This window comes from Sceloporus occidentalis, unplaced genomic scaffold (genome assembly GCF_023333645.1).
Source record: "Sceloporus occidentalis isolate IW3139 unplaced genomic scaffold, rSceOcc1.0.p SCAF_56, whole genome shotgun sequence".
NCBI lineage: Eukaryota > Metazoa > Chordata > Lepidosauria > Squamata > Phrynosomatidae > Sceloporus > Sceloporus occidentalis.
Genome location: NW_028317036.1, coordinates 2199394 through 2215340, shown reverse-complemented (window position 1 = coordinate 2215340; position 15947 = coordinate 2199394). Strand labels below are relative to the sequence as shown.

The following is a 15947-nucleotide window of genomic DNA, read 5'->3' as shown; positions in this document are numbered from 1 at the left end:
GAGAGTTGCAGAAAGGCTTCTCTTTCTCTGCAGATGCCTCTGCATTATTCTGGTCTCCTGGAGTACTTCCATTAAAAGAGCCAGGGTCACAGGGACAGCGTCTCCCCTGTTCCTCCAGTCTGGGGAGACTGTGTGTGCGGAGGTTCTGCCCTTTTGCGTAAGTGGTCCGGGAGGCCAGATCAAGACAACCACCTGAGCTGCAGGACACTGACACAGAAGTGGTCGGCGGATAAGGTAGGGAGACTCTGAGAGAGAGAGAGTGTGTGAGAGAACACAAGTGAGATTGAGTGGCAACAAATATTGTTTCTAAATGAACAAAAAAAAACCTCGAAATTTCATCCGAACCGAAAGTCCAAAAACAAAAATTTCTCCGAACCGTTTATGGTTCATTCGCACAAGTTTCTTCTTGCAGACTGATTGATTGTAATGGTGCTTGGCATGAGCGGCAGACACTGTTATACAAGGAATGACAGATCACGCAAACTGTAGGCAAGTCCTGGAACCCACCAGAAGCTCGCTGGCGTAAAGGAGAGACTCATGTAGACCCTGTACGGATCTCGGATTGCTCCCCATTGCACGTCTATAGAGCCTTACTTGCTGATCACAGTGTGATCATCACTGGCAGATAACGGGGAGGAGATGGAGAAACAAAGTTATTAAAATATATGTAATATAGGGTAATATGTAAAAGGTTGATGTGGCCCTATTGAAGCATAAAAATATGCATGTGGGAAATGAGGATCAGGAGATGTTGCTGAACATAAATTGGGTCATTGTTTAGATGTGGCACCTACAACATAGAAGAATTTTTTTTTCTATTATCACTAATAATTAGGTTTTATGTATTTCTATGATTTTAAAAGAAAATCCTACTTCTCAAACAAAACAATGTATACTTTGTGCAGGTTCATCAAATATGGGAAAGAAGAATCATGGTTTAAAAATGACAAAACCTCCTGTTCCTTTAGCTATGAGAAAGCCCTGGTCCTGAACGGGGTTAGAGGCAATGTAAGTAAGTTGAGGTGGTAGATAAATGGAACAGCCTCCCAGCACAAGAAGCTAATACAGTAAGGGAATTTAGAAAATGCATCAGTGCATAAAGATATCCTGAATCTAAGACAAGAGCAAGAACTGGTTAAGGTCTGATTCTTCGAATCAGGAAAATGGGTAGACTATGTGGTCCAAGTGGTTCATATTTGCTGTCGTATGTTTCTATGATTTAATATTAGGCTTGTATTAGCCAAAACAGGCTAATTTGTGATTTACTGAAGAAGTCATTGGTTTGCTAAACCACTAGAGGGTGCCAGAGGCTCATGTTATTATCCAACACATGACTGGGCAGCTCATTCATTTTTATATCCCCATCAGGGTGGCTTCAATTAGGTGCAGTACCTAATTTAACATAGGTTCCCGAGGGGCTTAGTGCAGCATTAGAACATTAAAATAAGACAATAATACCTACATCTTATTAGACTAATTTAAATTCAGTGGATTCGCGGGGGAATATGCTCTTTCATCCTTTTATTCGGAAATGTTTTATGGCACAAACATGCAATAAAATATGATTGCAAATTCCCAGCTCCCCCATAGCGGTCTGGAGACAGATGAGAGAATCTGGATTGTTGCACCTTGGCAGAGTGTGTCAGAGCCGAAAGAGTTAACATACAGCTGTATAATGGTTTTAAGAACTGTTGCCGTTAACCCAGGAGCCACACAGTATGCAAAAAAAAAATGTCACTTTTTTTTCCACTGAGAAATAAAAAGCACCTTTATGCATATTTTTTATTTTATGTAGATGCGTTCCATTAGCATGGTTTGGAAAAAGGTACATTTTAACAGGCCTAGGGTAATGTTTATACTTTTAAAACTGGAAATGCCACACTCGAGTGGCACAATTATTTCCAGTCTGCAGATATAACTGCTACGGCCTATTAAATTCCAGACTAAAAGTTGTTTGTTTGGAAGTTGCGATTACTTCTGCCGGGTAAAAAGAAACAGCCCCAACCCCCCCCCCCCAGAAGCTCAATCTTTTCCTCCATAATTTTCCACGAAGGGTGTTGCCATACTTTGTCCTCTTTTATGTCTTGCTGAGGGCCTTTGAGAAGTTTTTGGTTTAAAAATGATAATATAGAAAGATTAGTTATTCCACCAAAAAATATCTCGTTCCATTTTACTATTTTTTAAATTAACATACTGAAAGCACAGTGCTACTAAAATAGTCAAAAGTTCGTCTTGTAGCTAATGTTGACGAGACGTTGAGCCATAGAACATTGCAGTCATGAAAAGTGCGGTTAATGGTAACTGCGATATTGACGTCTGTATTCTGACACTGCGGAAAGTGTTTTACACAAATACAAACACGCATAGTTATGTCTGAGCTTCAACACGTAGGTCCGCTATGAGGTTTCTTCATCAAAATATTAGTTGCACATTAGTCGGCATTAAGGATTTAATCTCATGGAGGTGACGATTGAGGATGAGCCCTGCGGAGCTTGTCCTGCAAGAAAACCGCAACTTAATTGATCTTGAAATTGCTGAGATAATATCTTAGCTCTAGCAGTGCGGTATTTTTACGGACATTTTCACCTGGGTTTGCCCTTCATGATGTAAAATGACATTAAATATTTCAGCGCAACTCACCTCTTTTTAAACCCTAAGATGTAGGCCTTGACTAGGAAACTAGTGGAATCAGTAGCAGAAAAGGTAGCCTTGTGTTAATGCATAAAACAATTCTGTTTTGTTATTTTTTTTTATTAATTGGGAAAGATTTTCTTTTTTTAAACTGTGATCACTTTTTTTTTTATTTGGAACTTTTATTCCTAGCTTTTGTTCGTAGCTATTGCCTGTTTTTTTTTCTTGTGCATAGACTTTAGAGTTTTCTTTTTCCAGCTACTCCTTAAACACCAATTAGTTGGAGGGAAAAAATCTTTGCCAAACTTCTAGTAATACATTTACCACATACCAAGTCTTCTTTATTTGGTATCCTAGAGATGTGAGGTCTTTTCTTCTGGCATCTATGTTCATGACCATAACGACTACTTTGAGAAGAACAGCCTTTTTTTCAATCGTGTTTGAATGAGTAAAGATGTTTTGTCCTTTTTTTACTTTTTTGTGATTTTTTTTTTTAATGTATCATTCAAATGTAATATATCTTGATGTATTTGGCTTGGAAAGATCCCATTTGTAGATCAATTAATTTGGCGGCTTCAAAGACATATGAGCGGTCCTGCTCATTTATTAGGGTTTCCTGTGAGGAGGCACTGAGGCTAATTAATAGCTTTTTTATGTGAAATGTAAGGAAGTTAATGGAAATGCCTTTAAGGGAGAATTCTGTATTTCTTGAAAAGAAGTCATCCATTTTTATGTGTAGAGAGAGCTTTTCACTGTGGCCTAAAGGACTATATCCCTAGGTCATTACAAGGTTGGAAGACTTATTTCTGTGTTTTCACCACCCACTAAGTACTCTTTCTGTATTGTTCTGCTTATCTATATATGTTTGTATGTATGTGTATATGTTTACATATACATACATAGTGTAGTTGTGTGTGTATATATATATTTATCTATATATATATATAAATACTATGGATATGTTTTAAGCAAACGTGATAAAAAACGTACTTTACATTTTTCATTTAACCAAATGATGTAAAGTGAGTGAACAGGAGAAAAATCTAAATCAAATCAATATTTGGTGTGACCTCCCTTTCAAAACGGCATCAGTTAGGAGTTTGGTGTAATTGCTAATCATATACAGGTGCTAATGAGCATCAATTTAATACGTAGGCTGAAAGACAATCATTACCTACAGCCGAAACAGCTGTGTAGGGGGAATTAATCTGAAAAACATGGTGAGGTTGCAGAGGACTGTTTAACCCCTTCCGTACCGGCGTCCTCGGACTGTATCTTCCCTTGGAGACCGCAGTTTTATTTAAATATTTTAATTCCGTGCTCGTGATTCACTTCAAAGCGATCACGTGCACGGAATTGAGGGGGAGTGGCTTCTACGGATCGCTGGGGACACCCAGGCCATCTTCTTCCTTTGCTCTGTGGTCCAGTTCTTACGCTCACGTGCCCATTGTAGGTGCTTTCGGCAGTGGACAGGGGTCAGCATGGACACCCTGACTGGTCTGCGGCTATGTGGCCCCATCCGCAACAAACTGTGATGCACTGTGTATTCTGACACCTTTCTGTCAGAACCAGCATTAACTTTTTCAACAATTTGAGCTACAGCAGCTCGTCTGTTGGATTTGACCACACTGGCAAGCCTTTGCCCCACATGCATCAATGACCCTTGGCCACCCATGATCTTGTCGCCGGTTCACTGCTTTTCCACTTTTGATAGGTACTGACTACTGCAGATCGGCTACTGCAGAAGAGCTGCAATTTTGAAGATGCTCTTACCCAGTAGTCTAGCCATCACAGCCTTTTCAAAGTCTCAGATCGTTATGCTTGCCCATTTTTCCTGCTTCTAACACATCAACTTTGAGGCCGAAATGTTCACTTACTGCCTAATATATCCCACCCGCTGACATGTGCCATGATAACAAGATTATGAGTATGTGTGTATATAAATACATATAGACATAGATTGATGAACAAAAGCAGATCACTGACAATCTTGGATATATCAACTTTGGCTTCACAAAAACTGCTAAATAGGAATGGTGAAAACATGTGGCAGCATTTCTCAGATGCGATAATCTCATAATACATGGCTGAGTGGAATATTATATTTTGAAAGTTGTCCGCTTCCTCGCTTCCCAGGCTTTTTAAAGTTTTAGCCTTCTGTGGCTTTGATCCACATGTAGTCATCTTTAGACATTATATCTGTTGCCTGACTTATGTGCCAAAAGCAAAGGACCTAACTTCTGTGAATAGCATAAATCCTGCAGGGTCCATCAGTCAGAAAAATAGAGTGGTTATGTGGGCATAAAAAAATTTATGGAAATCGATTAGCACTCTTACATATACCTTGTAGGCTAACTTGCCTAAAATAAAAATAAAAAAAATAAAACTGCAGTACATAATGTGCATCTTAATGACATCTGACATTTTGTAGCCAGTAGTGATCTGCAAGTAATTTGATTTATTTCTTTTTTTCCTTTTTGTTCTGTTAGCCTAGAATACTCTTTCTCTTTATAGCAATTTTTTTCTTCTGCTTCATGTATGAAAACAGACTTTGTTTGTGTGTCCACATTACATGCGCCTAGTTACATAAAAGGATCTTTAATAGATGTAGTGTTTTCCAAAAAATTGCTGTTGACTACTTGATAATATACTTGCTACGATTAAACAAAATTAACACTTATGTTGTCTTTTAGACTTTAGTTTGTCTGTAACAATGAATTTGAGATTATTTTAGCCTCGGTGATGGCATAATCTTAATTTTATTAAATACAATAATAACAAAGAAGAAGAATAACAAAGAAGAGGAAGAGGAGTAACAGTGGGGACATTATATACCTTATGTTGATCATTCATTGGCTATGTTCTTCTGTTGTTTGAGTTTCTTTGCTGCTATTGGTGGTACAGTAAAAGTTTATGCAAATTATGAAACCTCCTGTCTTGTGGTAAAATTAAAAACCTTTTCTCCAGATTACTTACTTCTGCATGAAGTCTCACTCATACCTTTGAGATATCTCCCGGTCATTACATTGGAGTGAAAATGAAATTCTACCATTTTCATATAGTGTTTCTAGAGTCCTTCAATTTCTACCAACTGAGAACCGGTATTCTTGTCACCAGCCAGTCAATGCAATTAGCCCTAAAACCAGCCTCCAAAAATGCATATTAGAACTTGAGCTGAATAATAATGTTTGCTTGATTTGCATTTTTGTGTTTAAAATATTACAACCTGAAGTGTAGGTAATTATTAACATACCAGGTGACCTGGATTTGTATTCTATGGTTTATTGGCTGAAAACATGAAGCCAAATGATTTGATTAAAAATGTGTCCAGATTTCCTTTCCTTTTGTGTTTTTCAGCAATATATATATATATATATATATATATATATTATACACCTTGTTCATGTGCATATGGTTCACTGAGAAGCCTGGACCCAACATCCAGAGATTGTAATAATTATCTGTTCTTCTTAATGTTTCTGAAGGCTGAAAAGTAGGGTAACTTTCAAAAGTTAGAAGCTCTGTGATATTTTAAATACAATCAAAATTAGATGTGCGCAGCTAATAAATATATTCTATATTAGTTGTGTATGAATACATTAAGGATATATCAGAATAGTGATTTCTGTTTCTAATCAGACAACAACAGGACCATTGTGTCGTACATTGTATTATGTTATGCAGCCATGTTGTAAAGGTGAGGATTGTAGGATCAGGGAGAGTCGACACCATACATTATGAAAGTCTAACGCCAATGAGCTTTTGCTGCAGAAAGAACTTGGCTGGCGCTGTATAATGCATAGTTAAATCAGTGAGACGTCTTCAAAGTGTTATCTCCCATTTAATAATAACCTCACCTCCATGAAACTTGCTAGTGTTTGCCCTTCATATTGAGTTGTGAAGAGAGAGAGAATTAAAACCATAGCAGACTCTCCTGTCATCTTTCCCTTTTATGAGTAAACACCCTTTCTGTCCAAACAGATGGGCAATCCAATCTCATTTTTGCACTACACTTGCAGTGGGTGACTCATTTTTACTCACAATTTATACCAATTTAGAGGAAAACCAACTGATATCTTATTTCTTAGAGCTGTAGAACCATGGTGTCTCATCTGAGGCTGGGTAACATTACATGTTTTTTTGTGAAATTTGAGTACTTATTGGACACTTGTTTCTCAGAAATAAGAAAGGATTCCAGATTTAATCACATTTATTTTTTTAGATCTTTGTACTTTGCATCATTGGTACATAGAAGTGCTTAAGTCATACTCTTCTCAGACGCAAAGTGAATTCCAAATATATAATGTACTGTAAAAATCTTAAAAACGTATTTGAGGTCCTCAAAATAAGATTTTTGTTTCTTAATTTGTTTGTAGAGAGGAGGATGATATTAATGATGTTACTTCTATGGCTGGTGTTAACATCAATGAAGAAAATGCCTGCATCTTGGCAACCAATTCACAGTTTGTGGGTGCAGTGATTCGGTCATGCCACGATGAGCCTTTCCTTTTTATATCCGCTCTGCAAAACCGAATCTTAGACATAGGTAAGGTAAAGCACAGTGGATGTACTAAAGTTATTTTTAAAAGCTTTCATCCGAGGTTTATTTGTTATAGTTGCAAGAAACGTATTTTCTTCTATTTATTTCCCTCTCTCATCTATGGTGTTGTATCTCTCTAGGGCATTTTCCTCTTAGATTTCTGGCTCGCAAGTATAAGACTGTATAAAACATTATCAGTATTTCTTAAAGCGCATCATAATGCTCAAGCACATCATTAAATAACAAAGCACATAAAGCCACATATGTGTATTAGCTAACTTTTTTTTGGGACTAAAGATGTTTATATTTCTTTAGATGTATGTCATCATTATCATATTCTGTTTCTAAAAGATGAAATGTGAGAATGTGTATTTTTATCCACTGGCCATGAACACAACATTTCTAATTCAAATGTTGATTGTTACAGTAGCTGTGTGTTATTGTTTTAAAATTCTCTTCTGTCAAGACAATATTTTTTGTATACTTAATATTGGTGTCCTAAAAGTGACCTTGCAAGCTGATATATTCTGATGGCCTCACAAAACACTGCCCATACTTCACGAAGCTTCAGGCTACGTTTTATTAATGCAATGTATAATATCTTTGATGTTGTGACTTTAGTAGGAAATTGTAATCTTAAAGCCTCTATTCTTAATGGGTATGACTTCTAGAGGGAACAGAATACCTGCTGTGCTAATTATTTCAATTATCCCATCCTGCTAAAATATGTAATGGATTTTCCCTGCTTTCACAGGTAAGAGGCATGACATTAAGGAACTTAGCTCTGATGTTATGAACTTGGTCTCCCATGCAACGCAAGAAAGATTACGAGGGCTGATTGAAAAACTAACAGTGGCAGCGCAGCACAGGTCTATGAACTACAAGGTGAAACAAAATTCTTGGTACTGAGCATTAACCAAATCGGTTGTCTGGACATGAGCGTTGTATACTTCAGCTTTAATGGTGGCACTATGTATCATATGTATGTAAAGATTGCTTCCAAGAATCTCATATTAAAACAGGTATACCAAGTGGCTTGTATAAATGGAAGCTGTGGGCCTTATTCGCATATTGTGAAAAACACTGTTGGTAAAAGGGATTGCGGTTTGAACTCTCTCACTTCTCATTATATTATAAGTGTGAAGGACTGGGCTGGCCCTGTATAATGTATACTGCAGTGTGTAAGGAGACTGACTAAATCTGGAATGTAAACTTTCTTTGCTATCTCTCTTAGCAATGGTAGAGAGAGAGTGCATCTTCCAATGAAGGGCAGAGACAACACTTAAAATGTCTTTCCCATTTGAGGGACCACTTCTTCCTTTGAGCCCCCCACCCCTGCATGTACAGGATGACATCACATGTAGTGGATGGAGTTTCCCATTCCATGTTCCTGTGGAACAGGTTCCCTTTTCTCAGCCAGAGGCTGCTGGCTCCTCTTTCTCACAGATGGGATTGTCTTCTCCCAGATGGTTACTCTTCCTGAATGTTTCCATCCGAAGAGGAGTAGCTTTCTTCCTCCTTCTTAACCAGATCCTGGCTCCTATGAAATTTCCTCCACAGAGGAGGAAGCAGAGATTCATGAGGAGATACTATTCCATGTTCAAGGAGAGGATAAACTGATAACCTTGAAGATCAGCAGACCGATGTGTTTGTAATTGTTTGATATCCATGAGAGCAGAGTATATTAGTGTATTGTTTGAAGAAAAGGTCAACAGCTTATATAATAAAGACAATTTTTAATACCCTTCTTTGCTCATATTTGCCAAAGGTGCCAATATTTGTAGATGGCACTGTACTATCCTCTTAGTAAAACAAAAAGTAAAATTACCTTGTAGAAGAGTGCCTACTAGGTTTTCCAATGCCTTTGTGTTTCAAAGATGCAAGAGGAATTCTTGGAGAGAGATCCAATCAACCCCTTTCCAGCATAAGACATCTACCATGTCTAAGTCAAAAACAAAAACATCGACTAGCCCAAATTGTGACGCCATGTGGCGTGTATTGGAAAAGGTCCTTCTCAATCTCGACGATTGGTTGAACACATTGTTTAAGTCATGCCGGTTGTGCAGGGCTTTGGATTTATTGCTGTTTTTTTTGAAAGTTTTTATTCTGTCTGGGGATGCTATTCCCGTGTCTGGGAATGTTCTGTTCTCTTCAACATATTATGGTCCTTCTAAGTCCATAAATTGCTGCAGGCTAGCAGTTCCCTGGGCCACACTCTTGAAGATTTCTAAAGGACCAATCCTGGATGTTTTTTTGGAGTCTCCTATCCTTGCAGACTCTGTTACCCTTACATCTTTCTTGCTCAAAGTCTTTTCAGTCTTTCGTATTTGTGCAAACTCTTTGCCCTTCTCCATCTAATGAGAAGAAGTGAGTGCTGAATTCCTTGGATGTCAAAAAACATCTTTTTTGTTTTGCTTGTTTGCTTATTATTTTCCTGAGGAAGAGAAGTTGCTATCTTTCAATCTATTACCAGAGGGTAAGGAAAGGAAATACATTTCCAAGTTAGAATTCGCCATTTTCCCTAAACAAATGTGTAATTCCTAATGTAAGGGACATAATTAATAATATCAAAAAAACCAAAACCATTAATTTTTTTTATAACTTGAAGGATGGAATTAGTGTATTAGCCCTTTTAAGTTGTAATTTGGTACTTGGTTTCTAATGTCATTAGATTTGTAGTGGCCAGTGCATATGTGCATATAGAAGTATGTGTGAAGGCATGTGCTAACTGATTGTGTTCCAGAAGAAAACTAGAAAACGAAAGTCTGCCCGTTTGTATGGTCTTCACCGGTACTTTGGCTAATGCAATACTCTTGAGAGAGTCAACTCTTCTGCATCGTTTTCTTGTCCTATATTTGTCAGGTGTGTATTTATCAATTAAAATTGTTAATATCTTTGCTTCCAGCAATCTGATCGATATCTCCAGTCTAGTGATGTTCGAGCCCAACTTAAGTTTCTGGAACAGCTTGAGCAGTTAGAGAAACAGCGTAAAAATGAAGAGGAGCGAGAAATGTTGTTCAGAGCAGCTAAGGTAAGACAAACCATTTGAGTTCACGTAGAGACTTCCTGAGATGTCGTCACACACACACCATAGGGTTTTTGTGAACTCAAAATTGAACTCTTTTCCTTTCTTCTTTTCACTTTTGAATTTAGCAGTTTAAAGTTTAAAACTAGGTTCATTTTTGTAGACCAAGGGTTATCTTAGCTTTGTATGTGACCAGCTCTGTGTAAATGCAGAGAATCATGTTTATATTTACAAGGAAATATAAAAAATCTCATGGTAATGCTTAAGAATACAGACGCTTTTTATTTTTGGCATATCTAAGTAATCGTGGGGTTCTAATCCGTTTTTCCGACAGTAAATGGTTTTGTAGTAAGAATCTTTGTTACAAGCTATAGAAGTGGGACGCCATGCACACCCTATATTTAGCAACTTGTTTTGCATTTGATGAAATATAAGTATGTCTCTTTCCACTTATTCAGTGTCTGAAGGTTAAAAGTAAGAACATTAAAAAAGCTCCAGCATTTCAAATATGTGACGGCCTTAATCCAAAATTCTATTGTTTTCTTTTTCCTATTTTTGCGTGTTTTTTTTGTGGCGGATTATAGCTTAATAATGTTATTACTATGCTACATATGCCACTGCAAGTACTAAAGAAAAGGTCATGTCATAGCTTGACCGGAGTGACAGCCCTGGCATCTCATTCAGCTTGGTGTTCCTCCAGGCTAGAACTCAAACAGTCGACCTATATGGAAAATAAGAATGAAAATGCATGAAGGAAGTCTTAGAAATCATGAAATGAGGCACCTCCCCCCCTCCAGCAAAGTTTTTTAATCACTGGAGAAAATTGTTATGCATTAAATATTTAAAGGTTGCTGCATGTTTAAGAATGTAGTCATTTCTTTTTTTCCCCTTTCTTAAAGTCTAATTCTTTGCACGATAGCCTGCAGTGGCAAAGGTTCGATCTGTAATAATATTCATCCTTTGTCTTAAACAGAGTCGTTCAAACAAGGAGGACCCGGAACAATTGAGATTGAAGCAAAAGGCCAAAGAGGTAAGATTCTAAAAGTTTAGAAGATTTTGTTCCCCCTTTTTTTGGTTCCTTTCCTATTTAATTTCAAGCTAAGCACTGCAATTTTTGCAGGTACCATCGGGGCTTTTGTAATGCATTGCAGAAAATCTGTAGATGCAGAGGGCTTATGGGAAAGATGGAAACAATCTCTTGGCATTTAGGTCAGAGTTTAGTGTGCAGATGCATACCATTTAAACAGGCCTTAGGGTAGGACAGGAACTGCTAGAGGCAAGGGTAGCATTTCAAATGAGTCTTTTCAGTCAAGGGACAAATAACTTTTTTTTGAAGATCCTTTGTAACTCTTATATTATTTAAGTTCCGTGTTTTGAGGGGGGGGGGCATTGTTAGAGGGGAGACCAAGTCTGTTACTTTTTTCCACGTAAAGCTAAAATAAGGAAAAGAAGTACCTTAGATTTTAGCATCTGGGTCTGTACAATAGGCTACATTTTTCCAGGGTAATTGTTCGTTTTGTAAATCTGATACTGCTTATAATTCTTTGGCTGAGAGGCGGTGCTGGGATTTCGTTTTAAATGGAAAATGCCTAGGGCTTTTAATTTTCTGAGCCCAGCAGTTTTGAGCTGTGAGATGGAGCCCTTGTTTTCGCTCAGTTCATGTTTAGCTGCAGGGGTTTTAGTTTATAGCTTAGGCTGGTTAAGCTTTTACTCCCAGAGGCCTCTGCATAGCAACTGTACAAATCAACAAATACATTCATTTATGTCTGCAGCCTTTCACTTGGTAGCTGATTTTTTTTTTTTTTTTGTAACATTTCCCAATATCCATTTCCTGACTTTTGTAGCCTAAGAGAAAAAAAAGCCGCACTAATTAGAGCTTATTTTAATTGAGCCTTAATATTGAAGCTTGCTAGAATTTGCCCAGAGCTACTGGGAACAGAATGGAATGAAAGAACCTAAGGGTGGAGAGAGGTGTGTGTGTGATATATATATATTTTTTTTTTTCTTTCACTTGACCTACAGTTTCATTCTCCTCCTGAATAAATCATCAAGCCTGTTCACATTTCTGATTAAGGATCTGACAGCAGATGATAATAAAGACAATTGAGGTGTGAGACGAGTGATATGGAGCTGAAGAAATTGGTTTCTATAGTTACTAGACTGATTTCATGCAATTTTCAGGATCTTTGTTGTAAATGAGTCACATACTTTACGAGCAAACCTTTTTTTTTTTTCTTTTTTTCTCCCACCTTTTCTTTATACTGCGCTTCTTGGTCTATGAAATTTGTTGTTGCAAAATGCCACTGCGGTTGTCTTCAAGGTGGCTGCCCCGGGTTGTTAGTTTAAAAGAAAAACTTGATATCACTATTAATAGTGAAGGCTAAGGGTGCAACAAAGAGAACTTCCAGGGAGCTGCTTATTGGCCGGCTGAGATTTGGAAGATTTTGGAAAACGACCGTTAAGATGTTTAGTTATTCTGGCGTCGCGAGTAACACACAATACCCTTTTCCCTTTACAAAGTTTGTAGAAATCCAACTAGTCAGGTCTTTTGTAATGATGTGTGAGGCATGCCTATGTACCTGTAACTCCAGGCCCGGACTCGCCATCTGGCACACCAGGAATGGACCGCACACTTTCCTTTTCTACTGGTTGAGCGGTATACCCGGTGCGTCAACGTGCAGCTGCATACGGTATATAAACGTAGCATGTGGTTATGCATATCGGCTGGTAGCCGCACATACATCATTTGGCAGGCTTTTCTTCCACAGTCAGCCCTAATACTCTTAACAGGGTAGATTCTCTGGACACCACCATGCACAGAGCATGTTGCCAGCGGTTTATAGACCTTACGTGTTGACCGAGGACAGCTCCCCAGCCAACACCGTGATCGGTGTCTTCACTGCATAAAAGGCACGCCATGCCTTTAAGGCACAGAGCGCCGGCATGATGTCACTTCCAGGTGCTCTGTGTCTTAAAGCCGCACAGCCTTCCCTTGCACAGCAAAGATTTTCCTTGTAGCCGGCCCGTTCAGCAGCATCCTAGTTTTGTAGCCAGGGGACTGCCGCCCCCTAGACCTGCCACTCTACGCCTAGTCCGCCTAGGCCAGGATACGTCACTGCATGTTGCCCCTTTTTGCACACCTTGCTTACAAACATGTTAGTGCAAATAAAGTGATATAAGATGGAAAGGGACCTCGGGTGGAAAATGAGGAACAGTGCCTTAGTTTGCCTACAAATGAGTACCAACAGATCCTGTAGCTCTGCTACAACAATACCATTACAGCTGGGAGAAATCCTGTTTTACATGTGACAATATCACGCTATTGGTGGGTTTTTTTGGTTTGTCTTTTTTTTACTTCTATGCTGCATACCACAGACCGATGTACAAATCTCATTCTCTATAGACTAGCTCTTTAAAAAATACTTTATTATAGAAAGATTTGTTACTCAGATGCAGCAGCTGGAACTCGAACAAATGCAATACCGAGAAGCCAATCTTACTGCTTTAGCTGCAATTGGACCACGACGAAAGCGACCCTTAGATTCAAGCATTCCAAACGGACTGGAGGTAACTATATTTAATTGTAATCATATCATTTGTAAATGTGGAAAAAGTGAAACTGCTTCAAAGGGCCAGGCCCACACACTCTATGGCCTTGAAAAATGTAATTCTTGTATTGGAAGCGCCAAGTGTATAATTATTATCACTATTAATCCCATTGCTTCCCAGCAGATTTGATGCAATATGTGTCTGTTTTGGGAACAGGGTAAAAAAAAAAAAAACTCCCATATGCAATATGTAGAAGATTAAGATTTTAATTTTAACATTTTCATTGTCTTGTATTATTCCTTATTCTCAAGCCCATTAATAGCCTGCTTAAACATTTACTAGTGCAGAAATGGTTACTTAGGAAGGGAAAATGTATATATTTTGTCCAGACTTTATATTACTGTCATGGATAAAACCATTCTTGTGCTTTCGAATGTCAGGCATAAGTATCTGATACTTTGATACTTTCCCCCTTTGTAGATTTCAGAAGTTTGAAGGACATCGCTCCTTGCTTTCTGAATCTCCCTTGGGGGTTCGTTCATTAATAATGTTGCCTAAGGCTTCTGCTGCTTCCTGCGGATCTGACCTCCTTTTCAACCCAGCGCCGGCAGCTGTATAGCATTACTATAATTTCCCCTGGATCACACAGGGCTGTCATATAAACGACCCAACCTTGTGCTGTTGTGTCTAAAGGGACAATGAGACTCCTTTATTCTTTGACCTGTAGATCCAACTTTTTTTAAATACACCAGACATAAAGTAGCCAGCTAAATATAAAATGTGGCTTTTTCTAATAGCAAATGGAATCGTGTTTAGGCTTTCCGCAAATAAACAAAAAAATCAGACTTTACGTAACTTGTTACTGTTAAGGTTTGTCATTTGTAAAACAAATCCATTGCACAGGTATCCGTGTATGTATGGATCCAGAATAAATGCGCTGTTCCACATACATGTTATTAATGTCTAACATGATAAGGAAATATATTGAATCAAATATATCATTTTATTAATGCCTCTGAAGATGTAATCACAACTCATACATCTTTAAGAAGCTTTTTCAACGGTAACAACCTATTGATTCCTGCTTTTGTGTAACATGAAAGTTAATCATTCCCTGCAAGATTAACCAGAGTCTAATGTCTGACATGACCATGGCTCATGAAGATAGGAAGAAGCTCTCTCTATGTCGAGGTTTTTAACCAAGTACATCGATATGGGCGCGTTCTAGGACGTATCTGTCCGTCATACGGTTGGCCAAGTCTGGGGTTACAAGACAGCTCGACACATTTACTTAAGTTGGTTTTAAGATTTCTGTTTTGTGTTTATTTTTCCAGGACCTGCATGCGTCTGGATCTTCTGTTTTTGGCCTGTCAAAGCCCTTACTTGTCCAGAGGATAACTCGTGTTAGTCTCAGGGATTTAATATTCTGTATGGAACAAGAAAAGGAAACTAGATATTCTTTATCGCTGTATCGTGCTCTCCTGAAATGAACATTCAGTAATGGTATTGCCAAAGAAATATTGAAATATTGACCTACGTTCTTGCACTATCCTGAAAGATGTTTCAGGAAATATATCCTTCCAGGAAAGCATTTTTTGTTTACAGGGTTTTTTTCTTATAGAATTAAACACACATTATAGCAAAAGAAGCTTGTTTTTTGTTTCTTAAATGTATGTAGCCTGGGGATGTCCGAACGCAGCTTGCTTACACTTTCCCTGATTAATGGCTGGTTAAAATTTAAAATTACCAGTAGGCAGTAAGGTATGGTATAGGCCATTGGGGTTTTATTTTTTTTAGCTGTTATTTTCAGAAGAACTACAAGAAGCAGATTTGTGACTGCATTGGACGGGGTCTCCTGTCAAGTAACAGAGAGAAAAAAAGGTCTGGATCAACAAGAATATCAAAGTATATTAGTAAATCTGATACATACAGTAATGTCACAGACACACACACACACACCCATATACATATATATATATATATATATATATATATATATATATATATATACGGTTGTGTGTGTGCTATTTTTTATTACAATTCAGCTTTAATGGATGTTCTGTGCCACCACTCATGCCAGGTAAATCCTGTGTATGGGAGACAAGTGTTTCTTAAGGGCACTTACACACATTACCTTTTGCCTTAGGCTAAATTAATATTTAGCAAAATGATAAAAATGCTGCAGGCACGAAAAATTTTGAT

At 38.0% G+C, this 15947-nt stretch overlaps 1 protein-coding gene across 1 annotated transcript in view; it reads left to right on the top strand.

Moving 5' to 3' along the window:
• Nucleotides 1-15235, top strand: part of LOC149287809 (transcription initiation factor TFIID subunit 4B-like) — a 29227-nt gene extending 13992 nt beyond the window's left edge. Inside the window, exons 10-15 of the mRNA XM_089492417.1 lie at nucleotides 7008-7177; nucleotides 7926-8056; nucleotides 10077-10202; nucleotides 11170-11226; nucleotides 13647-13763; nucleotides 15080-15235. Coding sequence (XP_089348543.1) covers nucleotides 7008-7177; nucleotides 7926-8056; nucleotides 10077-10202; nucleotides 11170-11226; nucleotides 13647-13763; nucleotides 15080-15235 — 757 coding nt within the window. The remainder of the gene's footprint in view (nucleotides 1-7007; nucleotides 7178-7925; nucleotides 8057-10076; nucleotides 10203-11169; nucleotides 11227-13646; nucleotides 13764-15079) is intronic.
• The last annotated feature ends 712 nt before the right edge of the window (nucleotides 15236-15947 follow it).